This window comes from Canis lupus, chromosome 23 (genome assembly GCF_048164855.1).
Source record: "Canis lupus baileyi chromosome 23, mCanLup2.hap1, whole genome shotgun sequence".
Taxonomy (NCBI): domain Eukaryota; kingdom Metazoa; phylum Chordata; class Mammalia; order Carnivora; family Canidae; genus Canis; species Canis lupus.
In genome coordinates, this window is record NC_132860.1 from 40,062,838 (window position 1) to 40,090,642 (window position 27,805).

Sequence of the window (27,805 nt, forward strand, 5' to 3'; positions counted from 1 at the left end):
CATCAAATATCCAGGGGATAATTTTAGGGTTAACTAGTCATTATTTGAGTATAACCCTTGTAAAGGTTCATAGTTTTTTAAATTGAAATACACTCAATTTCTTTCTGTTTTCAAAGTACTTACATAAGTAATACCTGTAAATCTAACTGAAGGGGTCAGTGGTGAAACCTGTTACAATTATGTATAAATTCTGTAATATATATCACCTGAACACTTACAAAAACATTAAAAAAAATTTAATAATCATTGCCATTTTTTCTTGTGACTTTTATATTTTAAAAATGTCTGTTCTCCCAAAGACTTTAAAAAATATACTATATTTGAATCAAAATAATGAACAGAATCCTGCATTTTATTACTACATAGCTATAAAGTAGGCCAGTGGTTAATGGAAAGGTATATTTAAATCAAAGACATTAATTTTAAAGGCAAAAATCTTCATAGGAATCTATCTGTAATCTGAAATTGCTGCTATAAAAGTTTTCGGTCTGAATAAATTGATCCCCTTTCGTGACTAATGGTGGTCAACAGGAAATGCCAGGACCCATATCCTACAATTTAGGAATTGGTGTGGCTGCCACTGCTATGCTTTCAATTGCACATTCATCCGTTCCTCTGCGGATCCGGAAGTAACCATCTTCACCCCACCTAGAGCCCCAGCTGTTTTTCACAATCCAGTAATCCATCCCAGAGGCTGAGTCAGTACCATAGCCCACCAGCAAAACAGCATGATTAGTCAGTTCAAAGGGGTTGAAAGGGTCTCTCAGGCCAGTGTGGTAATAGATTCCCTTCTGGTAGTGGAAGAAGTCATCATAGACTTCAAAAGCAACTGCCATGGGCCCGTGACGGACCAGCTCAAGCTTCATCAGGGCTTCATTGCAGGCCCCATAGAAACCTCCCACATAGTAGTACTCAGAGGAGTAGTAACGGAAGCAGTCATTTGGTTTGCATGGAGAATCAGAGCCTGCGTAGGGGAAGCAGGCCTCTTCCACCAGCCCAAAATCTTGGGCATATTTTCCTGCGATGAGGTACGGGAAGCCACCTTCACAGCCTGAGGATGAATAACACACACAATTATTACCCCCCTATTAGAAAAGGGGTGGACACAGAAGAAATGGTCCCATTCCTTTTTTTTTTTTTCTCTCTCTCTCTCTTTCTTCTACTCCAATAGTTCTTTGTTATATACAGGAGTTGTTCTTAGCTGAAATGCTACTTCCTTCATTCATCCATTAGCCATCTAGCTAAGAATCCTCTCCTCCTCATCTAATTAACAGTAGTTATTTGGCACCTGATGTGGAAGGTACCTACAGCATAACGGTTAAGTGGGGAGGCTCTGAAGACTGACCATGTAGGTTCAAATCCAAAATTGTGTAAAGAATTAAACTTCTCTATACCTCTGTTCACTTATTTATAAATTATAGATAGGAATAGGACTTTCCTTACAGGATTAAATTAGTTACTTCCTGTAAAAGCAATAAAAGTTGGCTACTATTGTCATTATTAAATAGACACCATAACATGGCTTTTCCTGAAGAAAGACTTCTCTGACCACCTCCTGCAAAAAAAAAGTCTAAATCAGGTCTATATCACCCTCCTCCAGTCCTTGCTGTATTATACACATCCGTAATCCTGTGGGGGTTTTTTTCTTCATTGTTCTTTTAAATACTTGACCTCTACTTTCCTCACTTAAGTGTGAGCTTCATGAAGGTAAGGACTGTCTTGATACTTAGTTTCACAGGGCCTAGAAGTCACATTGTTGATGTTTAATAAGTATTTCAGAAAGACCAAGAGGCCCAACGACAAAATAATCATTCCTAAGCAGTTTCATTTTCTAGTGGCCAAATCTGGGGTTGACAGCAGAAAACTTTAAAATGAGAATATTTCATTCTAAATCAATTGCAGCTGGGCTTTCTACATCATTACACACTCCCTGTTCTGAAAGCCCAAGCACAGAATTGTAACATTCTCCTAGAGAGAAACCAGGGTTAATGCGGTTTTAATGTGAGTTATGTTTTGAAGTGAAACTTTAGCTGGAACTGAAACTCTAAATATATGGCCTTCAAAATATTATAGAATAACTTCATGTCTGTCCCCTCTATAAATAGGGATATCTACTTCTCAGGGTTTTGAGCATTGTTGGATAATGTACATAAAAGGCTCCAAAGAGCTCATGTTCATTCAGTGCATACTAACTATTGGCATTTTGCTGAATGGTGCAGTGAATTACTTGAGAACCACTCATTAATAAGTGATTAGGCCAGAACTTGCACCTTGGTGCTCTGACTACAGACACTGTGGTCTCTACTACACCATCCTTTTTCCTTTGCCCACAATGGCCAACTACACCCAAGTAAACAGTGCCTGAAATACAGCACTCACCTTGAGCATACTGGCTGCAAGAGACAATCTCCTGAGGACTCAAAATTGGAGTCTGAGTATTGTTGGTTAGTATACGGATTCTTGCTTCCAACATAGCTGTAGACGCAAATGCGTAGCAGCTTCCACAAGATGCTGGTGATGGAAAAGAAAGATATGTAACCTAAGAGAACTTTGAAGCACTTACAAAGAAACACAGAAAAATCTGAGTGGAGAGACACAATAATATATTTATTTGAGTTCCGCTGTTGTTCATAAGGATCAGCCCAATATAGAAGATTCGATCAACAACACAACCTTATAGGCAAACAAGATTTCAGTATTTCCACCAAAAGGCAAATGTTACTATATGGGGCTTTCCTTGAGACTATTTTAGGAGGCAAAACAAAATAAGATGAAACTCAAAACACTCCTCTATTCTGCAAAGCATGTGATAGTATTCTTGATAATGAAAAAATAATATAGGTCTACAGCATGCTGAGCCATTCAGTTGAGAGACAGCTATGGAAAGACACACGTGAGCTGAGCTTTTCAGTATCTCAAGAGCAGCATTTTCTTTTTCTTTCTTTTTAAAAAGATTTATTTATTTGATTAAGAGAGAGAGAGAGAGAGAGAGATCGAGCACGAGGGGGAGGGGCAGAAGGAGAGGGAGAGAAAGAATCCCAAGCAGATTCCTCACTGAGCATGGAGCCAGACTTGGGACTCTATCCCAGGACCCTGAGATCACAACCTGAGCTGCAATGGAGAGTCAGATATTCAACCTAGTCACCCAGGTGCCCCTCAGGAGCAGCATTTTCTAAAGTTACTTGTTGGGTGGAACTAAGCCTAAGAGTGGCTCAGGTGTGGATGTATTATAAAAGTTCAATTTGACCATAGTCAAGGAGGCAAAGTACAACACAGTCCAAGAAAGATAAGAGAGTAACTGTAATGATGAATATGGTATCTAAGGTGGCCAATGAGGAAGTAAAGCTAGAAGGCAGATGGAGGTAGTGAAATTGAAAACAACATGGTTCTAAGGGAAAAAGAAGAGCAGCAGAGCCATGGCTCCCAAAACGTGTCACCCAGAGGAAAGAAGAACACAAAAAGTAGCTTGGATAGAGGTCAGAGAAAAAAAGGAAAAAGGAACCGCTTTATTTAATACCTGGATGCTCTGGTGAGGACAAAATATATGTACTTAAGAAGCATATGCTAGAAATATAGTTGCTATTTTAAGAGAAGAAAAATGTGTGTGTGTTTTTTTTTTTTAATTTATTCATGAAAAACACAGAGAGAGAGAGAGAGACAGAGACAGAGACACAGACAGAGGGAGAAGCAGGCTCCATGCAGGGAGCCTGACGTGGGACTCGATTCTGGGTCTCCAGGATCACGCCCTGGGTTGAAGGCGGCGCTGAACCGCTGGGCCACTGGGGCTATCCTGGAAAAATGTTTTACTTTGAAGTAATTTATATGAATATTATTTTTCTATGTTTCCTCAAAAGATGTGGTAAATACATAAATACATTTAAGAAGAAAATATGGGATGTATATAACAAAACTGGGATTTCAACTTGTCATAATTCTAGAAAAAATGAACATAGATTTTAATGTCTATATTACTATAGAGTCTTTTTTACCACTACCACTGATACAAATTGGAGATTTGGAGATATGCTTGTACCAAATCCAAAACATTGATATAAAAATATAGTTACATACAAAAGAGGTTATTTAATGTACTAATAAATTATTCACCAAATTATCTGAATGGTGAGCACTCCCTTACACATCATAAGATTATATAATAATAATCATATATAATAAAATTAATGAATAGACATTAAATTCAAAAAATTCATTCTAAAAAAAAAAATTCATTCTACATAAAGTGTGTGTCGCCTTTGTTCTCTTTAATAAATCAGAATTTAGTAATTTACTACTTAGAGAGAAGAGTATCCAAAAGAACACTATGCATTAGAATACTATCAGGGTACTACCTTCCCTAGGTAATGTCGATTCATGTTCCTCCCTGAGTGCAAAAGAAAGCCAGACCACTGTTTGCTCAGCCTCCAAAATTCTAAACTCTACCTGAATTACTTATATTGTTTTCCTCAAACTAAACTGTGAATCTCCTTGAGTGTACACAGGAAATGTGCCTTCTTCATACAGGTGCCTGATGCAATGAAGAAACTCAATGTATATTTATAGCAGGAAGACCCAAGTTATGAACAAGTAGACATATATTTACATCCATAAAAAAAAAAGGTGACTTTATTGGAAGCCATCAACCTTTACTTGTTTCTAAGCTATAAAGGGGGCCCCCTTATAGTTAGGGCTTCTCACCTGAAGTGAGAGCTCTCTCAAGTGACTCAATACCACTTCAGGTCCTGGACTGAGCCTGTTAGAGCTCAAACCACTCTACCATTTCACGTGTTCCCCAAACTTCTCCCTATAAATATCTCAGATTTATCCATACCATATACTGCTTTTGCTGCCAAGAGATCACCTGAACTATGAAGATTAGGATAAACTCTTGGAAGAAGATCTTGAATTCATTTAGTGTACTACTCACTTGATGATGTGTACATTGAGACTCAGAAAGAAACAATGACCTGTCCAAAGTCACAAAACTAACAGCTGGCAGGCGCTAGCAGCTAGGTGTCTCCCAAGGCAGCTTATATTCTTTTCAGTGTATAGATCTGTAACTACTCAAATGAGTTTTCAAATTTTCTTCCCTATCATCTAGTTACTAACTAAGCCAAAATTAACTTGCACATCTTGTTTTTGAAACCATCCAAATAACACTATCCCTGGGACCCATCTTTCAAATGACTGAGTGACAAAGAACCAGATCAGAGACAGTTAACAGACAAAGCCAGTGTTCCTTTCATGAGACACCAGAGTCATGAAATAACTAACATCCTGAGAATATGGAAATGGCCCCATTTTGGTCATCCAGCATTCCTGGGCCATGGCAGCAGGGTCAGTAAGCACATTTCCACAATTTCAACTAGGTAACATGATTTTCACAGCTGAACTGTGTTCAGCTGCGCCTTCCCATGGTGGAGAACACTGTGAGCTAAGAATAAGGAATTAGGAATCTTCTCCACCCCTACCCTGTCATTCAGCTGTGTGACCCTGGGCAAATCACTGGAACTTTCTGGCATTTATTTTTATCTTGTACATAAAGTGAACAGCATGGAAGACAATTTAATAAGGTCTCTCTGTTCTAGCTCTAATAGTACAGATGGTATTCAGAACAAGATTTAAACAAACTAGATTTTAGACAGTAGGAAAACACTGCATTTACGATAACTGACGTGACCTGAGAAACACACCCCCTCTCTCTTGAAGATACAATAATAAATAACAACAGTATAGCAGAGAGAAGACAGAAAGTCCAAGTCTTCCAATTGCCTAGCTTCTCTTCCCTCTCACACTTGAATATAAATCTAGCTATATGGCTGGTGCTTAAAGCTGCTTTCAGGTTTAACAGTAAAACCTCATTTTGTCTTCCCAATATTTCTTTTTTCGTTAATCTTCATTTGCTCTCTGAATACAGAGAAGTTGTGAATTCCCTTAACTTGGGTCATTCTGAATTCTGGGTTTTCTAGAATGCGGTGTTCCTAAAGTTAGTGGAAATTTCCAAGGAGCCCAGTTTTCAAGAAGAGAAAATAATTTTTCCCCAACCTAAAGTGAAGAAAACCAAAAGGAAGTCAAAAGAGGAACCTTTAAAAATTGCCCATGTCTGTACAAATCATATTTATAGCACTCAAACAAGATGAAACATCAGAGAACAATAGTTTTTGCCAAGCTACAAGAAAACCAATGTCTGAGAATTTGGTTTTAAAAGGTCTAATTTCCGTCCCCTGGATTATTGTCTCGTCACCAGTCAACTGTATCTTTCGGGAAATGAGTGGAACTAAACTTCTCTTTTGACCTTCTCCCATGCTCCCAATGAATTTAAAAAAAACACTTTCTTAAAGTAGTTACCATACTGTATTTTTATATTTTGCTCGCAGATCTTGCTAAACTGCAAGTCTCTAGGACAAGAGCCATGCCGCAGTAATCTTTATATCCTCAGTCATCAAAAATCCTAACACATGGTACTCTATAAACACTGTATTACAGAGAAAGCAACCATGTGTCAGGTTCTCAATAATCGACACTTGACAAGCATTATTTACTTAATTTTGTCAGATAGATATAAGGAATCTGATGACAGAGTACATTTTAATCCTCTCTTAACACCAACCCTTTAATTTCACTTCCCATTCATTTCTCAATTACCTTAAAAGTTCTCATAAAAAAATTAAAAAAAAATTGTCTTTAAAAAAAAAAAAAAAAAAGGATCCCTGGGTGGCGCAGCAGTTTAGCGCCTGCCTTTGGCCCAGGGCGTGATCCTGGAGACCCGGGATCGAATCCTACGTCGGGCTCCGGGTGCATGGAGCCTGCTTCTCCCTCTGCCTGTGTCTCTGCCTCTCTCTCTCTCTCTCTATCATAAATAAATAAAAAAATTAAAAAAAAATTGTCTTTAAAAAAAAAAAGTTCTCTCACTTCCTAAGCCTCCTTTCCAAAGAAGCCCTACCCAGGAAAGAAAAGGTAGGGGAGACATTTCAGGATCCACACTTTCTCTAGAGCTGAAGAGTTCCAGAAGAACTTGTAAAAGCAAAGACAAAGAGATGAGATCTCTGATGTCAACTGCAGGACAGAAGCCTTGCCGGCTGGCAGCTATAAAACCTGCTCCAAGCTCTGTACACTCGGAATACTTGGCAAGAATTCAGTAAGCATGGAACTGGAGGGCTGGTGGTGAACACTGAGAAGTGAGAGGAGTTGATTATCACAGAGTTTCTAGGAAAAGGGAAGAACAATTTATCTTTGGGTGTTATTAATTTATAATCCTCAGGAGACACTAATCAGAATGTTTCCAGACAGCAAATACTACACCTATTTTATAGTAACAAATCAGTCATGTGTGCTATAATTATCTTCAAAATGAGTTTAGAAATAATAAACCTGAGTATGGTATAAATGATTCTCCAAGTCATTGTTGGCTAAAATTTAATATAACAAGATAATTTGCTATCAAGTACTATTAGAGGAAGAGTTATTAAATCTACTCATATTGTATGAAATTTCTGAAAATAATGGGTAAAATGCAATTAGAGTGATGCTTTTGGTAAATCTGGGCTCTGCAAGGCCACCACTCAGGAAGCTGGGTTAAATTGTACCATCGTATGTCATGTTCTGACATAAAGTGAATTAAAAAGGTCCTTACACAGCTCAAAAAATCTACCAGAAAAAAAATTTAAGGATCCGTTTTTCTGGGCTCTTATGGTAATTAGAAACTAAATGATGGTGGACAGGGGGAGGTAGAGAGTGGGAGGACAAATAGCATAGAAGGATTCCTCCAAACCACTTGCAGAAGGAAGATCAATTTTAATTCTATGCCATTCTTTGTTTCTACATGAGTCTCTCCTACTGGGGAGGGCAGATGAGTTTCTTCCCATTACTTATTAATTTCATTAGCTAGCTAGAATGTATTTCGAGAAGGATACTCAAAAAATGCTGGGCTCAACGAGAGATTATCTATTATCAAAGTCTGTCATGGATATAAAAGGAAGAACTGTGATCCCTGGGTGGCGCAGCGGTTTAGCGCCTGCCTTTGGCCCAGGGCGCCATCCTGGAGACCAGGGATCGAATCCCACGTCGGGCTTCCGGTGCATGGAGCCTGCTTCTCCCTCTGCCTATGTCTCTGTCTCTCTCTCTCTCTCTCTCTGTGACTATCATAAATAAATAAAAATTAAAAATTAAAAAAAAATAAAAGGAAGAAATGACCACTGGACATATCTATTCCATTTCTTTACTAAAGTGGATCAGGCCTGTTGAATCTCTGTACCCCCAGAATCTACCCGAGAGCTTGACACATAGTAAATGTTCAATAAATATTTCAGAACAAATGAATGAAAAAAATCAGACTTTTTTTTTTACCTTGGTTTCGAACAGGACTAACAAAATTGGTACCACGAACATTTCTCCAGTCCCATGATGTTGGCAAACGTGAAATCTCTTCATGTATTTCAGCAGTCAGTGGTGTGGGTTTAGGCCTAGGATGAAAATATACATTTGACTTCAATATATAGTCTTTCCCTTGAGAACGATTTCCTAATCTTTAATTACATGATTTTAATTACCTGGCTGCCTAGAATCTTGATTCAAGCCCAAAAAGCCCTTGTCCCATCATTGTTTCAAACATACAATATGTCCATTATACAATGTTTCTTTCTTTCTTTTTCTTTTCTTTTTTTTTTTTTTAAGATTTTATTTGCTTACTCATGAGAGACACAGAGAGAGGCAGAGATAGGAGAAGCAGGTTTCATGCAAGGAGCCGGATATAGGACTTGATCCCGGTACTCCAGGATCATGCCCTGAACCGAAAGCAGACGCTCAACTGCTGAGCCATCCAGACATCCCATACACAATGTTTCAATGACACAACTAAGTGTGTCAATGGCTTTCATTATCTGTTTCTTTTTCAGGATCTAGTAAATTTCTTCTATGAAATGACACTGGGTCTGTATATCACTGAGATGCTACTCTTAGTATGCTTAGATAGCTACATTTTCTTAAACAGATTTTGACCAAGAAAGTAAACACATGGGAATTTAAAATGGCCTATGAAGGACACAAGAGGAAAGAGAGGAACCACCAAGGTTTGACTCAGGAGATGGCTGGTGGTGATAGTGAATTAGTTGTAAAAGAAGTGAAGCAAGCACAGAAATTTGAAGTCTAAGTATAAAGTAGACTGACTAGCTCCATAAACAACAGATGAAAATGCTTAATCATTATCAAACTGCATCCTACATGAGATGGTTAGAAAGGAAGACAGGGGGCAGCCCGGGTGGCTCAGTGGTTTAGCACCTGCCTTCAGCTCAGGGCCTGATCCTGGAGACCCGGGATGGAGTCCCATGTCAGGTTCCATGCATAGAGCTTGCTTCTCTCTCTCTGTCTCTCTCTGTCTCTCTCTCTCTCTGTCTCTCATGAATAAATAAATAAAATCTTAAAAAAAAAAAAAAAGAAAGGAAGACAGGAAAAGAAGAGTTGCTTGGAACGATGAATAAGACAGTCTGGAAATGAGAAAATTGTTCTACAAGCTTCTCTGTATTAGCTATTTAAAACAAACAGCATTCCAGCTCTAGACACTAGATTTCTTGGGAGCTTTCCAAGTCTGCTAAATGAATTCAGTGTTCCACGTCTTTGCGCTGCTGCTCCTTTTATCTAACGTGCCTATTGCCCACTGCTTAGAAGAAATTCTTTTAGGAGTTTCTCCCTAACTTCTAATGTAAGGACTGCTCACAGAGCAGCCCTTACCCACCACTCCACAAGGAAAATCTCAGTTCTATGCTCTATCAACTCCTGAGTTATGGCACTACTGTTACACCAGGATAACATGTATCTTTCCGATACTATAACTACTTGAATATCTCATTCAACTTGGCATTGCCAGACTGTACTCTTCAAACTTTTCAGTGATTATCCAGTGCTCTCTACCAGGTTCCAATTTAGTCACTGGCAAAGATAATTTCTGCACTTCTTCACGTCCTCTGCAACTACTCCCAAGGAGTTCCCTATCTCACACACTTCTTTTAGAGGGGATGTAAGTCAATGTTAAGACACAATGGAAGTGAGATAAAATGGAGAGAGAAAAAAAAGAATCACTCAATAGCAATCATATCTTGAGAATTATAAAAATAGACACAATTCCTTACAGAAATGTCAATTTTTCATTAAAATATTAGCTAAACCAGGGACATTGCTGGAAGCTGTCGATGACAGAGAGATGAACATGAGGTAGTCTTTGACCATATGAGGTACAGCATTAAGAGACATGAAACGGAGCAATTACAATCACAAATACAAAGAAGTTTAATGTTATACATACAACTTGGATAATGTCCATGGAATAACCAAGGTACTTAAAAAGCTATGCACCATGAAAACTGTGTATATAGGGCAAGAGAGAAAACAAACCAAGCAACAAATCGTGAATATTTTCCTTAAGATTTTTAAGTAAAAATTAGGGTACAAACAATTTTTGGAAGGAAATAAACAGTTTCTGTGATTTCACACTAAGAGGCCAACAGATTTAATCAATCAAATATTAACTAATTGTCCTGTATATACTTAAGAATACATTAAGTAATTTAAAAGATAAAGAATTGAAGTTTGACAGCAAAACGTAATTTAATAGTAGGCTTAGGGTCATACTGACCTCCAACAAATGGTTTCACTACTCACCAGCTATGTGACATTACTCACAGGGCTTAACATCACAAAACTCCAAATGACTCCTATTAAAATGGGTAGAATCATACATACCTTAAAAATTATAAAAATTCAATGTAGTGGGGCACCCGGGTGGCTCAGTGGTTGAGCGTCTGCCTTTGGCTTGCATCGTGATCCCGGGGTCCAGGGATCAAGACCCGTATCAGGCTCCCCACAGGGAGCCTCCTCCTCTCTCTGCCCATGTTTCTGCCTGTCTTTATGTATCTCTCATGAATAAATAAATAAAATATTTGTAAAAAAATCAATGTAGTAAAGATTACTATAGTTCCTGTTTCTGCAAATCCTTAGATTAAGCTCCTATGATGATAACTACCATTATCATCATCATCATCCATGTCATTAAGAGGACTAAATATGTGCAGATACATTTATTTAAGTGATCATCTGGCACACAGCAGGCACTCAAATGTTAACTTCCTTCCCCCTACCATCCTATAAGGCAGGGTATTTGCCTGTCAATGCACAGACAAACCAATCAAACACTGTGACAATCGAAGTTCAATGACGTAAAAATGAAGCTTGAAAGATGAATTTGTAAGATAGAGAACAACCGCAAAGATTACAGGTTCACTACACATTAAAAGCTCTTAATCATTTGGGTCTAGATTATTTCAGAGTCTGGTAAAAGCTCTGAACTTAGGCAGATGACCATAACCAATACATTTTTCTATACTTTTGGCAGTTTCAATGACTCTTTAAACCTCAAGTTAAGAATCTCTGAGGGTGGGTTTCTATTACGTCACTGAATTCTATGAGACCTAATTTATATACAAAAATGCTACTGAAAACTAGGCAGCCAGACCACAATGTCTGTTTTAGTATTTCCTGTTTCATTCAATTTTCTCTCCTATCTTTAACTTCTATGGAGCTTTGCCTTAAAAGCAGCCCTTCATAAAGCCAGCCCTTCTCTAACACAAAGGTGCTTGGGTGGAGGGAAGAAGCGTCAAAAGTAAAAGAATTCCTCAGAAGCATGGCCAATGACACAGGGAAAAGCAACTGTGTCTGAGGCTCAAATCTTTCAGGCAGGAGCTCCAGGACCTTAGGCTCAGATGTTGATATGCCTTCCTCTCATGCTGCTGTGGATTTTTACTTAACAGTTCTCGACTTCCTGTCTCATATACACAGTGTAACTCCTTCACTTTAGCGAACCTGAGAAGGGTTACAACATGTTCCCTTTCCTAACTGCCATTAACCTGGGTCTCACAGACTAGAAATGTCTTAGAATATACTTTGAGAAATACTATACAAGATTCTCTTTAGAATGGGGCAGAATTATGAGAGAGTGCTATTAGATGAGATAGGAAAAATCTCCAGACAGCCTCATAGTTGAAAAAATGTCAGAGTGTTAGGATTATTAGTCTGCAAATGAAAAAATTAGAAATGCATTTTAGTTAATTAACCAATCAGTGGCCCGTTCAAACAAATTTTGAACCAGAAACTCTATAGATATTAAGGAAATAATGTATTCTCTGAAAATTGAGTCTCACTACACTCCCTATTGGTTTCCAGTTCTCTGCCCTTTGGTTATACCAATTTCTCCTGAAACACGGAATCATAGGAATATCTTTGGCCATTTAACAAATGTTAAGGGTCTATATATTTTGAGTGATCCAGCTATAGTTTGGAGGAAATTTTTTAAAAATTGCCAAATTCTTGACTATATAAATTCAAAGTATTTGTGACCCGATCTCCTAAATAAGAAATATGTGATGGGGTGGTATGTAAGCTAATGATGGGAAGTGTCACTTCTGGCTGTAGGTAGTAGAGGTACATTGATAAATATGCAGCAATTTTTTGCTGGATGTTGCAAGAGAGAGGGTTTTAAGATTTTTACAGGTGACAAATTGGACAGTTTTTGTAGACAAGTTGAGGGATATCTGAAGTAAAGGGAGCAGCCTGAATGGAGGTACCTGAAAGTAAAGATTTTGGTGATTATGTGCCATTTTGTTCAAAAATGGGTCATGGTACTAAATTGAAGCATAGTCAAATTTAGATGGCTTTGGTTACCACGTTAATTTATTCATAAGATAATAGGTAGTAGGGACACCTGGGTGGATCAGTGTTTGAGCATCTGCCTTTGGCTCAGGGTGGGATCCTGGGGTCCAGGATTGAGTCCCGCATCAGGCTCCCTGCGAGGAGCCTGCTTCTCCCTCTGCCTAGGTCTGTGCCTCTCTCTGTGTATCTCTCATGAATAAATAAAATATTTTTTAAAAAGATAGGTAGTAACACAACCATATCTGGATACAGGAAGATGAAAGTGGCATTTTAGAGAATGGCTGAGAGGAAAAGAGACCAAAGAGGTAGGACTAGAAGACAGGAGGTGTGAGGCTGACCCACAACTCAGCAGAGAAATGACAAAACCCTACACCAGTGTGTAGAAAATGGCAGGAGAATGATGAAAGTGGCAGATGCTGTGAAAGCAGAACCCATCAATAGGACTCAGAGCACCAGAAGATCCAAGGAAAGGATAGGGAGACGGTCGGGAAAAAAAAATAACATAAAAAGTTTAGGTTGCAATGGCCAATAAAATTGTGGGCAAACTAAGGAGAGCAGAATAGAAGGGAGTATGACATTCAACACAAATACCTTTATTAGTGATAAAGGGATATGTTTTATTACCTTGGGATTTTCCGGCCACCACCTCTCGTCATCATGTCTCTCAAGGTGAGAGTCTCATATTCTATGTATCTGGTTGCAGTCCAAGACTTCTGAATGGTATTGATCGCTTTCACAAACTCATAGTTGTATTTGTAGAGCCTATTAGAATTGCTGCCAACAAAAATAAGATAGCCTCAGTTATCCTCTTTATTGATGTAATTAGACTCCATTAAAAGAAGCATCCTTATACTGAGCCTAAGTAGAAAGTGGAATAATCTTCTAAGAAGGCAAATTTATTTATTTTTGGCAATACAACTTCAAATATTCAAATCTTCAAAATAATCTTTATTTTACAGTTTAATAAGCTAAGTGCACCACAGTGCAGTGTCATATAATACTGAATTTCCATAATAGTCAATGGTATAGTTAAACATTACATGTACAGAACACAAAATTTAGATAAGCTGAAATTATCAGGTAAAATAAAATCCAACTTCAGAAAATAAAAACCAAACTATTAAGGATGCCTGAAGTATTCTTAACCCCAATAAAAGTTCACTGGACTCAAGTCCTTTTATAGTGAGGCATTCAGAGTACAACTCCATTAACTTAGCTCAAAAATTCTTGGGAGCCATGAGTAACTGCATCAGACACTAGTAATAAATGTAATCAATTTTTGATCTGAAAAATCCCCTGGCTCTAAAGTTATCAGGCTTCTCAAATGCATCCTTTTCCTTACTCATCTTATTTTAAACAAACTGATGTTTATAGCAGTTTCTGTTGATATCATTTGCTCAAACAAAGCTCAGTTTTTCTGGCATCAACGCAAATCTGGGTTTGGTTCATACACGAAGAGACAATCTATGAGGAGGGTCCGAAAAGCACCCTTCAGCGCTTTTGGTGGAAGAGATGTACATGTATACTAACAGCCTGGAATTGGTATGTCTCCTATAAAAATAAAAGTTCAAGTTAACTAAGTTGTATATATAAGGATGTTCAATGAAACACTCATAATAGTGATAAACTGTAAACAACCTAAATAAATGTTCTCAGATAAGGGATGATAAAAGTAAATAGTTTATTCAGTAAAAATGTACAGATTATTTAGTGTGTAAATGTTAATTAAGGGAAACCTCACTAAAATGGAGTAAGAAGGTTTGGCGGGGGAGCTCTCATGTCCTATCACTCTTCATCAATTGTAAATCTAGCAGGAAGATAGGGACCTTGCATGTGGATACTATTTCACTATCCCAGCAAGAGGAAGAAGGGCTTACCTTTTTCCCTGGCAACAGCCCAGACAATTAATTGAGAGACAGCCACAACTCAGCCAATGAGAAGCCACTAGACTTTCAACTCCCAGTTTCATCCAATGAACTTTGTTTATAACAGCCCTCCCAGGTCCATCCTTTCCTCTATACAAGAGCATGCTTCTTTTTTGTTCTGTAGCATTGCCTACAGTTTTTGCCTGAACTTGCTTGTCTCAATGACAGCTCTCTGCTATTCCCATATAAAATCAACTTTTGTTGGTAAAATAATCAGCAGTACAGAAGAGTGTTCACACTATATTAAATAAGACAGTCTATCAAAGAAGTTTATACAGAATTAACCAATTTTTGTAAAAATATATTATAAATCCACTTTTTAAATGCCAAAAATGGTTATCTCTGAGTGACAACCCAGGATCACCACTTTTTCCCACCCTCTACAATTTCTACAATGCACTTTTATAACTTTGTAATAATAATAAAAAAGGAGAGAACAGGAGGAACTATATATCACGTGCATATAGCATGGCAAACATTACCACGTGATGCAAAAAATTTATTAAACTGGACCTGGGTTTATATCCGTTACTCGAATTTGGTTCTTGAATCCAGTGTTAGCAGCAGCACCTGGAAGCCTTCAAAATATCCAATCCAAATCACCCAAATCAAAATCTGCATTTTTAACAAGATTCCCAGTTGACTCACAATAACATTAAAATTTGAGAAGCACTGGTTTCCCTGATAGTAAATGCTTGGATATGGATATAAATAAATCTAACACATAGAGCATGTTTACAAAGCAAAAGGATTGGGGGAGCTGATTAGTCATATAATTCAAACATGTATCAAACCTATGTGCCAGGTGTTAGGAATTATAGAATACACCCTATTATTTCTACTAAAGAAGAGTCTGTCACTTAAGTGTGACTCATTGTCCAAGACTTCCCAATTATGCAAAGCAAGATACACCTAATCTGAGTAGCATCTACACATACTGTAAACTTCTCTTTCTCTTTTTATTTATATGTTCATTGAGAAAGTATTTTGATATAGTCAAAAAATCTGAAAGCACTGAAAATAATAAGAAAGATGTGCAGTTATAGTGATTCTATTTACATGGTTTTATCAAAGTTCTTTCCTTCTTGTTGCAAAGTGTGAAACCAGAGAGCTACCTTTACTAGATTTTAAAACTGCCTGTATCATATTTCTGATACACTAATATAACAAAAACAAGTGACAGCAGTTTGTCTCTTTAGACAGGAGGGTAAATTTTAAATTGTAAATGTATATTTTGAAGTATTTTCTACTGATGAGTCACTATTGACTTTTGAGAAGCAGTAACTCAGCCCTACTTCCTTTGCTTTATCATTGACACCTAGTAAACATCACACACTGACATGTGCTTACAGTAACGACAAGGTAGGTCTTAAATACTCACTTTTAGTGTTTAAGATCCAAGGAAATTAAAGTAATGTACTTTACTATGGGATAATAGATCATTAAGAGCTGAAAGGGACCTTGAAGATAATTTAGTCCCCAGTGCTGATTTTATAGATGAAACAACACAGGTTCTGAGCACTCCCATTAATAGCTTCTTCATTAAATAAAGCAATGTCTGACGTATCAAAAACAGCACATTAGTACATAGTACATTCTAAATAGTAAGTGAAAGTAAACAGGTGAACAGGAGATATATTGTTCAAGGATCAAGTCAAGCAAAGCAATTTAAAAGGTAAATTCAAAATGGAAGGGATGTATTAGTTTAGATCTTGGTGAGTACTTTCCCAGACAAGTACAATTTGTCCCCTTTAAACTAATGTCCCCAGTCTCACTACTACAGAATCATTCATTGCCAGCATGGCCTGGTTTGGGGTGATTTATTCATGTGTATTTCCAGTGGATTTCACAAACTAAATGAAACAGAAAAAGTTGCTGTCATTAATATCTATTTATCTTTTCCTTCCGAAGGAATAAAATCTGAAATCTCTTGTTTGTGTGGTTCAGTTACTTAAAGTGGACCTTACTTAACAAAAACACTTAACTGCATGTTATAAGTTGAATGTTGTCCTTCCAAAATCCACAGGTTTAAGTCTTAATTTCCAGAATCTCAGAAAATAACTGCATTTGGACAGAAGACCTTTCATAGGGTAATTACGGTAAAATGAGATCACATGGGTGGTCCCAACCCTGATATGACTTGGTGCACTTGTTTGGAAAAAAGAAGAATGACATGTAAGGACACAGAGAGAAGGTGGCCATGTCAAGCCAGGGAGAGAGGCTTTACAAGAAACCAAACCTGCTGACACTGATCTTGGGCTACTAGCCTCCAGAATTACGAAAAAATAAATTTCTGTTGCTTAAGCCACTCAGTCTGGGGTACTTAGTTATGGCAGCCCTAGCAAACTAATACACTACATAAATACTGAGAATTTTTATTTCAGTTATTCACTACTTTGTGTAAAATGTATTCAATTAGTATCAACTACATTTGTTGTAACATAAACATGTATCTATGAGTGTCATACATGTTATTACAGGCAATAATAAAATGATTTTTGTCACTGCAATTCTCTAGTCTTTCATATCAATTTCCTTTAAAACCATCATTGGGCCATTACTTTTAGAGTGCTGTGAAAAAAAAAAAAAGAAAACAACTTTCTTCTCTCAGTTCCATTAATCAACACAAGTTTTAAAGAATATGGGTTACGTTTCTAGGTCAAATAAATTTTATAGAATCACAATAAAACTTACCAAGAACTAACCCAGACACATATTTCTACATACTATAAAACAAAACTAAATGTATCTTCCTCTTGTGACAACTCACTTTTCCTGGAGCCTCTCAATGTGTTTTGTGTTCACCTTCGCTTTTTCAGAGGTAGTTCCCATCTTGGTTCCAGTGAAACAAGCCCAGTTGCGGCCCAGCACATCGTGCACCCATCCAGTCATGGTCTCGTTGCAGTAACTGGTGACCTTGTGACCCTCTTCTTTATACTGCAACAAAATTGGGGAAGGAAATGTCAAGTGAATCTGTGTTCATCTCTCAGGTCCATTTCCCTGGCTCCCATTCACAGTCAAGATGCTTCTTCTTCATTTCATCTTGGGAATGAGCCTCTGCCAACCAAAATAAAAACTTCACCCTGAGAGGTTACATTCTGAGAATTAGTCTAGAAAAAGATGAGAAATAAACTTTTCTAAGACTACCATCACTGAGTGCCAAACAAAATTTACATAAGAAAACACTTCTGGGAATCAAAAGCAGGAAAAGAAACATTTTTAGAGCATCTGCCACATTCCAGGCATTTTACAAAAGTCCCTCTTTCAGTCCTCACAGAAGCTTATGAGGAAAGAAGCTTCGATAACTCCATTTTACCAGCAAGAGTGGAGGCCCACCCAGCTCTGCGAGGCTACCGAGCTCGTAAGTTAACAGAGCTGTCAAGTGGCACAAACAAAATTCTGCTCAGGCTTGTCAGACTATACTTTTCTACTCCGAGAATATGGACTCCAACAAACTACGAAACAAAGAGGGAAACATTTCCATGCAACCAAACAGAATTCTTTCCTCTGTCAACCTCACAATTTAGTAGGAAATTCTGATTAGGGAAGCGCTAAGAGGGACCTGATTATTAAATATTGTCCTCGTTTAATTTCACTCATATGGCCCTTTGTCTCACTGCAATGTTAATATTGAAAAACACTTACAATGTGATAGATCTGCAATTTCAACTCATACTTTGGCTCCAGAGTTTACAAACCCTCATGTTGTAACATCTCCTCTTGGAGGAGGGACACATAATCCAGAACGACAGCACAGGGTATAGGAGGAAGAAAGGAAAAAAAGTCATGCTAAATTCCAGTGAGGAGGGACTTGGGCTGGTTTCAAGGCATTGACTTAATCTAATGGCACAGAAGCCCAAAAGCAGTCAGATAAAACATAAACAAATTGGCACCGAAGTGAGCTGTGTTGCAATACTTTCCTTAAATACACAGGTTATTTTTGGTGCATGGGTCATCCTTTGCGAACTTCTAATTAATATGATGGATATTACTTTACCTGTGTGTAGGGGTTAGCAAGCTGTTTCTTTAAAAGCCAGAAAATTAATATTTTAAGGCTTGCCAACTATAAGGCCTCTGTCAAAACCACTCAACTCCATCACTGCATTATGAAAGATGTATAGTGAACACAGACATGAATGAACTAGGCTGTGTGCCAATAAAACTTTATTTATAAAAAACAGTCCTGTGGTTTGCAAACCCTGAGTTTAGAGGAGTCTATGGGCAAAACTATACTTAAAGTAAAATTACCTTATTGCATCTGACACTCTCCGAATTTATTTCGGAACGGTGTTAAAAATGTCTGGCTTTAGAATCCCAAAGCAATCTTGGGCTTCACCATCCACTAAGCTACCTAGCACAGGATAAGTTACTATGGAGTACTCATAGATTCTTAAAATTTGCATCAGTATTGGTGGTTCATGATATTGTGAAACTTGTTTATCCACCTCTGGCTAAGAATATCTTCACTTGCATGAGTTCAGCTCACCACTCCTTATGTCCCTGCCAAAGACCCAACTCAGGGTGAGGAACACTGAATAGAAGCCTACGATAAGACTGAGCTGCAACAGTAAAGGATATGTCCTGTGAAAAGGTCAATAAAATGTATATTTATTATGTCAAAACTACACACAACTGCTATTTGTATAGCTCAAAACTGCACTAATAGTGGTAACCTCAAATGATGTAACCTAAACCCCTCAGTACTCTATTTAGCTGCTCTCTGGCACAGGCTCATGATCATGTTCCCTTCTCTGGGGCATGCTTTTCAGACCAGGCCAGGTGGGGTGAAGCTAAGGCTTCCCAACCCCTGCGGTTCTAAAGAGCAATCTGACAGGACTTTCAAGAGTTCTTGAAATGTACCTTATTGAAATTGTCTGATACACATAAATGAAAAAAAGAAGCTAACTGTAGGAAGACACTCATTGCAAGAGAACGGAAAAGTTAAGAACAAAACAGTGTCCTAAATGTTCATGTATAAAAAAAATTAAGTAAATTAAAAATTCACATGGGATTCCACAGCATTTGAGCTCTGTAGGAGAGAGGTGAGCAAAGCAAAGCTAGAGAAGGCTGCCTGCTTTTTTTTTTTTTTTTTTTTTTAAGATTTTATCCATTTATTCACAAGAGACACAGAGAGAGAGGCAGAGACATAGGCAGAGGGAGAAGCAGGCTCCCTGCAGGAACCCGACGTGGGACTCGATCTTGGATCCCAGGATCACACCCTGAACAGAAGGCAGACGCTCAATCACTGAGCCACCCAGGTGCCCCAAGGCTGCCTGCTTCTATGAATATAGTTTTACTGAGCACAAGCGGGCCCACTTCTGTCTACATTGTCTAGGCCTACGTTCACGCTACAGTAGCAGGACTGAGCAGTTGCCTCAGAAAACACAAAGGCCCACGAAGCCTGGAACATTTACTATCTGGCCTTACAAGAAAAAAAAATACATCAACCCCTCTTCCAAAACCATAAAAAAGAAAACCCATGTTGAGAAGAAAAAATTACAAAACAGTGCTTAAGTTGAATACAAATATATATATATCATTTTCTGAAATGTGGAAATAAAAGGTGAAATGGCTCTCTGGGTGGAATTTTCTTATTTATAAAATGAAGATTGTTACATAAACTTTGTCAAATCAATCACTTTAAAAAATACCCTTATTTCCTAAGACTCACAGCCTACAAAGTCCTAGAAAAGGACATCCCTGAGGGATGGTCCAGGTGTTGTTAGTGGCTGCTAACTCTCATCTCTTTGGAATTAGGATTGCATTTTCTGAAAAAAAAAAAAAAAAAAAAGTTATTTATACAACCTATCTTGTATTTTGCTGAGTTCCTTCATTTATTTGTCAAGTATTTATTATCACATTTTCTCCAGGCACCATGCATGTTCTAGGCATGAACACAAATATGTACTAAGGTGGCTCCAGCCCTTAAGAGGCTCACAATTCAATCAAAGAAACAGATGTAAGTAACTCTTACAACATCCTGTGGTTCAACAAGCTAACCATGCTGAAGAAGCCCAGGAAACTTCCCCATCTAGACAGAAATTTAGATCACAGATGAAATAACTTTCCAAACATACCAAAAGAGTTAGGGGCATTCAAATTGGAAGAACTGGGCCCCATGTTTTTCATCAGTGTGGTTTTGCACACCTGGTTGACTTAACGGAGTCATAGTTACAAGCACCACATCTAACCCCAAACTTTCCCTGTGATAGAAACGCCAACTTGTTATTTTGAAAGGGGTAAAAAATTCACCAAAGCATGACTAATTTTGCTGCACTCTCTTACCGTATCTGTTTAAGGACTTTAGATTCTTCATCGACAGCACAGCACTATAGCACTTACCTATCAGTTCACACTTTATAAATAATTTATAGGTCACTCATAAATCTTAGAGGTTCAAGGGAACAGAGCGATAATATAGTCTTAGGGAACAAAAAAGAGTCCTAAAAAAAGGTGGTCAAACTAGAATTTATAACCAAGGGCTCCTAGAACCAAGGGTTCTTCCCAATACTACAAACCACATCTTCATACCCTTTGTCTTTGCACGAAGAGCTGGAGAAGTAAACACACTGGTCAATTACCAAAAACAGAGAGGAGATACCTAGAAACCAACAAAGCAAAGGTTTAAATCCCAATTTGCAAAGAGTTTCTGTCGTAACATTTGAGCCTCACAATGATTCCCTGGGATAACAGCCAATACTCTTCTCATGAAAAAAAAAAAAAAAAAGTGGCTTTGCAAAGTAAATGGAAAAGAGAGAATTCAAATATGGGCTCACAGGCTATAGGATCATTGCTCTACCACTGTGCTTCAAAAAAAAAAAAGTTGGAGAAGATTAATGGACTCCCATGAGTCGAGTCCAAATTGTTGTCCACAGCCCTTTAAAAGCACCTATATTCTCCAGCCGCCCTAACGGGTAATGGTCCTTCCTCGCAGTTCAGATATCTATCTTGCCTTGGCTAGTTCAATCTTTTTACTATTTTCTGCCAAGGGTTTTTGATGGGGGTGGGGGGGTGGACGTCACAGACATGGTCTTCAGGCTGGACTGCCTAGACTGTATCCAGCTCTGCCACTTATTGGCCATGTGATCCTAAGCAGGTTACTTATCCTTTCTGTGTCCCCATCCATAAAATCAAGAAAATTATAATAGACCCTACCTCATAGATTCTGCTTTATATATACTAACCCATTTAATTTTCATAGCAGCTTATTAGGTGGTTCTGTCCTTGAAAAAAGTACTGGAAGAGCATGATTTTTTGTTTATTCAGAACTAGGAAACTGGCAGTAGGAAGCAATTAGTTACAGAATGAGTGAATAAATGAATGAAGACAAAGAACAACAAATGCCAAATCCTATTTAGCAATAATACAGAAATTCAGGAAAGATAATGAAGTTTGTAACAGATGGGCAGTGCTTCTTAGATATCACAGAGACCCTGAAATTACCTTATAAAAGGTAGGCCAGGGTTAATATCACTGTGCAGGACTGAGTAGAAAAGAATTTACCACCCCAGAAGCCAAGTGCTCAGGACCTTACAAACTGAGATGGCCACACACTGTGCCATGGAACGTTCTCATGGTATGTCATTTTTGCTATCATTAAATACTTTTTATGTGATTTCTGACATTATTACCAATTAAGAAGTTGAAGTTCTGGCTACACTATCCAGCTCAGAATGTGACCAAAAAATTTTTAAGAGTTTTTATTTATTTCATTTATGTAAACATCAGTGTCTGAACAGAGTCTTGCACAGATGGTATAATTTAAGATTCTATTCATTTATGCCAATTTCAACAGATAATTGCATAAAACATAAAGACATTCCACACGCCAGCCCTTAAGCTCAGGAAGCTACTAGAGTTCCATTGCTATCCATTTGCTTCTTCATGATGACCACTGGATTTCCAAACATTCTCAATGCCCTCTTCAAATTTCCACTCATTTTATCCAGTCTCCAATTACATTTACCTAGTAATATCAACTAACTGAAAAACAACAGATTGGGAATTTTAGAAGTGAAGTTATTTATACTGGATCTCTCTTCACCTGCTTTTTGACACTGAGAGGTTTAAAAACAACTTGTTCCATTGTTTCCTTAATCAATAACATACTTGGCAAATATTTGCATATTTGATGCAATGCACCAGCTAGGGGAAAAAAGCAGTTTCCTAAAAAGGACTCTGTATTTTAAAATCTTGTTCTGCCACTTGTAATTTATGTAAACTTGAGCAAGCCAAACTAAGAAGCCCTAATTTCTTCATCCCTGCACTTCACTGGATTCCTTTGAAGGATCAAGAGGACCCTGTAGTATGAAGAATTTAAAAAGTTATGAAATACGCAAAATGCAACAACATAAGTACTACTCTCTGTTACCATGGGGGATACAAAGTTGTCTTCAGACGTCATCTGTATATGGAAGAATTAAACACTTAAGCCCAACCTGTCACCTGAACGGCTGATATGGGTCCCTATCCTGTCAACCAGTGGCTTTCAAACTGAGATGAAAAGATGACCCACTGGAATATTGGGGAAAAATAGAATATCTATTTACATTTGTAAATTTTATATAAATAAAATTGAAAGCCAACTTCCACTGTTATTTAATATACAAAGCAACACTGACACCAACACTCATTTTCAGGGTCTGATGTTCACCTGCCAGGCACAGTATGCTTACCTACGCGATGGTGAGGACACAGCATCTTCCTTTTCACATGTACCTGTCTAAACTGATTTATTTAATTAACCTAATTCTCAAAAAATGAATAAGCAGCTTAAAATACTTGCAGAGAAACCAAAATTTTCAAATAAATATAAGCAGACATTTAAAAAAAAGGGCAAAGCTTACATTTGCCCTATTCCTAATATGAGTGTGGTCAGCCACATAAAAATATTGTTTTTGAAATCAGGTGTTTTGAAATGGTTCCATCACTGCAGTATTCAGCTTTTACTCTTATTTATCAATAAAGCAAATGTTTCCATTAAAATTCATCCAGTCACACTTGTGGTGAGCATAGCCTAACACAGAGTTATTGAATCACTGTATTTTACACTTGATACTAGCATAATGTTGTGTGAACTATACATCAATTTAAAAGATTGTCCATTAAGTTATTATCAACCCTAACACCAAACAGTAATCTTTCTAAACTTTATTAAACCTGTGACACTTTCATACTTTTAATAAAATGCTGAAATCTTTTAAAGATTTTAAGCAGAAAACTGCTTCCAAATGTTGAAAATTTTCAGTAATGAAAATTATAGTTAACATTCTTATGATAATGAAGCATATTTTTATATTACTTTCAAAGGATGTCATCATGAAAAATATTTTGGCAGGACCCATATTTGTGACAGTAAGTGAATCAAATATTTAAACATTTAATATTATACCATGTGTTTATTAGAAACATCAGTACAGTAGTACATGTATATAATTTTTAAAATGTACCTATACACATTGTGGAATACATAATACATCTGGTGAACCAGGTCTCATCCATCAAGATCATTCACCATTTCTGAAAAGAACACCTGAAGTTTAAGGATTTAATGGTAAAGCATGTAAGTAGAGATATTATATTCCAGCAACAGTGAATAACAAAAAATATACTCAAGTTTTGCCCTTTGTTTCCTGTATATGTCTACATAAATGTAGATTAACTGTTTTCATTTGCTGTCAGGTCTGGAGTGTGAGTAAATAAAGCGAAACAAATGAGAACAAGGTACATTTTACTAAATCGATACTTTGCCAAACTTATCCAAGAGTACTACACTTTTCCTCAGAAAGAAACAAACTTCCTTCTGTCAATTTCTAGGATTAAGCTCTAGTTTTCTAACTAGATTTAACCATTTGTTTAAAAAGTTGAATTTCTAAGAATTTTGAAACTGCCGGCAAATCATTATAGTGGTTGCAACCAAATACCTTCCAGCATTTTACTGAAGGAACTGTGGAAATGGAGGGTCATAAATTTACTTATTTCCAGTGCTTAAAAGACATTCCGTTTCAACCAAAATATATATCCCAGAACTAGTTAAAACAGCAGTTTAGCTCTCAACAAAGTAGTCAAAATCCTTTGGCTCATTCCTCATTTCCTTGCTCATAAACTGTGAGACTGGAAGCAATCTCAGTTGGCTTAATCTCACCTTTGGCTAGGGTGCTTCTCACTGTCCCCAAAGCAGAGTAAGAAGGACAGAACCTACAGCACTCCAGGGTAGTTCTAGTGGTTGCTTCTCCAGGCTGTGGGAACCCCTGCAATCATAAAGCTCACTCTTTACCCCGAGAGCTAACTCAGTTTTGAGTAATTCTGAAAGTTAGAACTTTATTATTTTTAACTTTGAGCCCCATCTTGGCCTCTACAGTAGTATTAAATACAGTAGTATTAATACTTGGCCTCTATACAAGTATTAAAATGTAAATAAACAAAATTTAAAAGTCTTGTTTCCTACCATGTAATTCAACACCTATGGTCTGAGGATCTGCGATACTCTGTACATACAGGTAACAATACTCCCAGAAACACATCAATGAAACAACAGGACAACACAACGAACATTATTCAATTCCTTTCTTCAACAAATATTTATTGAAAGCCTATTTATCATGTATCACACTATACATAGGGAATAAAATGGTTAGTAATACAGAGTTGATCCCTGCGCTCAGAATTTAAAGACCAGAGAAGACAAACAAGCAATTATGACCAAGAATGCTACAGTATTATATATATTATGGCACCTCCTAACACAAATATCCGTAATTCTGTACCCACCAAGTCTTCTTCCCCATAATCCAAAAATTTACATGCAAAGTTGCTCAGAGAAATGGAAAAAAACACTTTGGTAGAGATGACTTTAAATTTCATATGAAATATATTCTTAATACACATTAGCTGCTTTATCAATATTCACATCCTGGAAATTAGGTTGAAAATACACAAATCTTTTAGAACTTGGGAGGCAGATAATCTGATATTTTTTTAGAACATAGACCCAAAAATATAAATGTATCATCATTCCTGATTTGTGCTTCTAGAATCCTGTAGAACCAATTCTTTGTAAACTGAATACTTGTGAAAATCTTTTGAAGAGATAAGAGAAGTGTGGTAAATTTTCCAAACACTTATAAAGTCCTGTGTAATAGGATTTTGAAGACACACAGGGAGATTACAGATTTTCAGTCTGAAAGAACATCAAAACATGCTATCCAATCACTCCACTACACCAATTAACGTAATACAACCTGAGCAGAGGTGATCATAAAGCACAACATGAACCAAAATAATGGAATTTCTCCCACTAATGGAGAGATCTGGACAGGGTTTCACAGAGGTGGCATCAAGGTCCTGAGTGATGAATTATCATGTCCAGAGGTAGGATGGAAGAAAGTATCCAGGTATAAGTAGTCAGGTATGCATTTAATTCACTTTTATAAGACATAACCTTCCCAGAATAGCAGTGCAGGGCCTTTCGGATTTCATAAAACGTTATCTGAACCAGTAAAATCGTGACAAAAATTTGGTATCTAGAAATTCCTCCATTCATGTAAAGATACAGGAGAAAAACCCAGAAAAATAGGGACTAGGTGTAGCCCCACCTTTTCAGTTTACCAAGGGTGATATTAATCAATTCTGAACTAAGCAGGAAACTAGTACATTGTTTAGTAGGAACAAGTTAAAAGATAGCGATCAGTGTGAACAATAGTGTAATTGAAAGAAGTTAACTTGGCAAGAGCACTTAATTTGTAATTAATTTGAAGCTTACAAAGCTCTCCTTCCAATTTGGAGGACTACAAAAGAAAGTAAGTTTTCCTCTTGAAAATGAAAGAAGGGATATAGTCTAATTTGGTAAGGAAATGTAAGTTTTAAGCCAATTCTCCTAAAATTTCAAAAGGAGTCAATGCAATGCAATCATTCCATTAAACTAACATTCGTGATGTTTCTGAACTGGGATTCACCAGAAAATCTACTGAAATGTCACTCTGAGGACCATTACTTCCTTGTGAAATGGCTTTTCTTTTACTCTTAAGCCTTAGGGAGGTCCTTAAGCTTGAGAGACTAAGCCCTTGTCATTTTACAAGTAGACACTGCATGAGCTTAAGCACTGTAAGAGAATAATTTTCTCTACCTATAAAAATAAAGCCAGTAACATCTACTTCATAAGCTTTTTGTAAGATAAGCATGTCAAGACCTTAGTACAAAGCTGTCATCTAATAAAAAAAAAAAAAGACAGAAAAAAGTATTAATCACTCCATCTTTCTGGCCAGGGTTATGCAGGCCTAGGAGCTGCAAAGATACCTTTCAGCAGTTTGACTTATCTCAGAAGGCCTGTTTCCCGCACCACCACCCCCCCCCCCCAAAACAAGTCCTCTGTAGAACCGTCTTTCCACCAATAATGTATCTGTCCATCTCAAGATATCATGAAGCATTTTCTCCTTATAATAAGTGCTGGGGTTCCTGAAGGTAATTAGAGAAAGAAGGCATACACAAAGATAATTTAACTGGGAATAAAATCTGTACTATGAACAAAACTGAACACAAAATTCAAATCCTAATCGGTTTGGAAAAAATTATTTCAATAGAGTAATATTCAAAGGGGAAAAACTTGAGCTGTATATCATTCCTTTTATTCAAAGGCTGAATGGCGAAGCCTCCTAAGACTTCCAGATTTTTCTTTCCTTTTCCTGTGTAGTCTCTGCTTGTTTCCATTTCAAAATGGCGGTTGCTGCTTTCCAAGGAAATGTTCAGGAGGGCAGCTGCCTTGGAGGTAGGTCACCAGGACTCCTCAGCATTTTACATGCAGAGAAAGACTCCAGAAGGGAATGTAGCTGCCAGAGGCCTCTGCTAGATGTTAGAGTTAGGCAGGTCCACGGCTGCATGCTGCTCTGCCTCTCAGCCCCACAGTCTGTTTTTTGGCTGTTGGTTTAAAAGAGCCCCTCAACAGATGCTCTATTTAACAACTAAAAGACAATAAAAACTAGAGTTACAAGCCAACAAGAATCATACTGTCTCTTAAAAATGTTTAATCATATTAAGTAAAACAAAAAGAATTTTAAAAAGTTATAGTATTTGAAATACTGGTAAATTTTTAATGCTATTTAAGACATTCACAAATTTGCCATTCTCAAAAGCTGAATGCTTAAGCCACATGTATCATGCACACAGCCAACATGCTCAAGAAGCACATGCAG

The 27,805-nt window shown here is 37.4% G+C and overlaps 1 protein-coding gene across 3 annotated transcripts in view; it reads right to left on the bottom strand.

Annotated features, from left to right (window-relative positions):
• Nucleotides 1–331: 331 nt before the first annotated feature.
• CTSC (cathepsin C) overlaps nucleotides 332–27,805 on the bottom strand; it is a 35,947-nt gene continuing 8,473 nt past the window's right edge. Inside the window, exons 3-7 of one of the 3 annotated variants that reach the window (XM_072794966.1) lie at nucleotides 17,389–17,555; nucleotides 13,318–13,467; nucleotides 8,344–8,459; nucleotides 2,380–2,511; nucleotides 332–1,051 (exon numbers count right to left, since the gene is read on the bottom strand). In XM_072794966.1, the coding sequence (XP_072651067.1) occupies nucleotides 552–1,051; nucleotides 2,380–2,511; nucleotides 8,344–8,459; nucleotides 13,318–13,467; nucleotides 17,389–17,555 (1,065 nt within the window). In that variant the 3' untranslated portion in view covers nucleotides 332–551. Of the gene's footprint in view, nucleotides 1,052–2,379; nucleotides 2,512–8,343; nucleotides 8,460–13,317; nucleotides 13,468–17,388; nucleotides 17,556–25,179; nucleotides 27,575–27,805 lie in introns of those variants that run through there. The other 2 variants (XM_072794967.1, XM_072794968.1) reach the window with 2 other exon arrangements.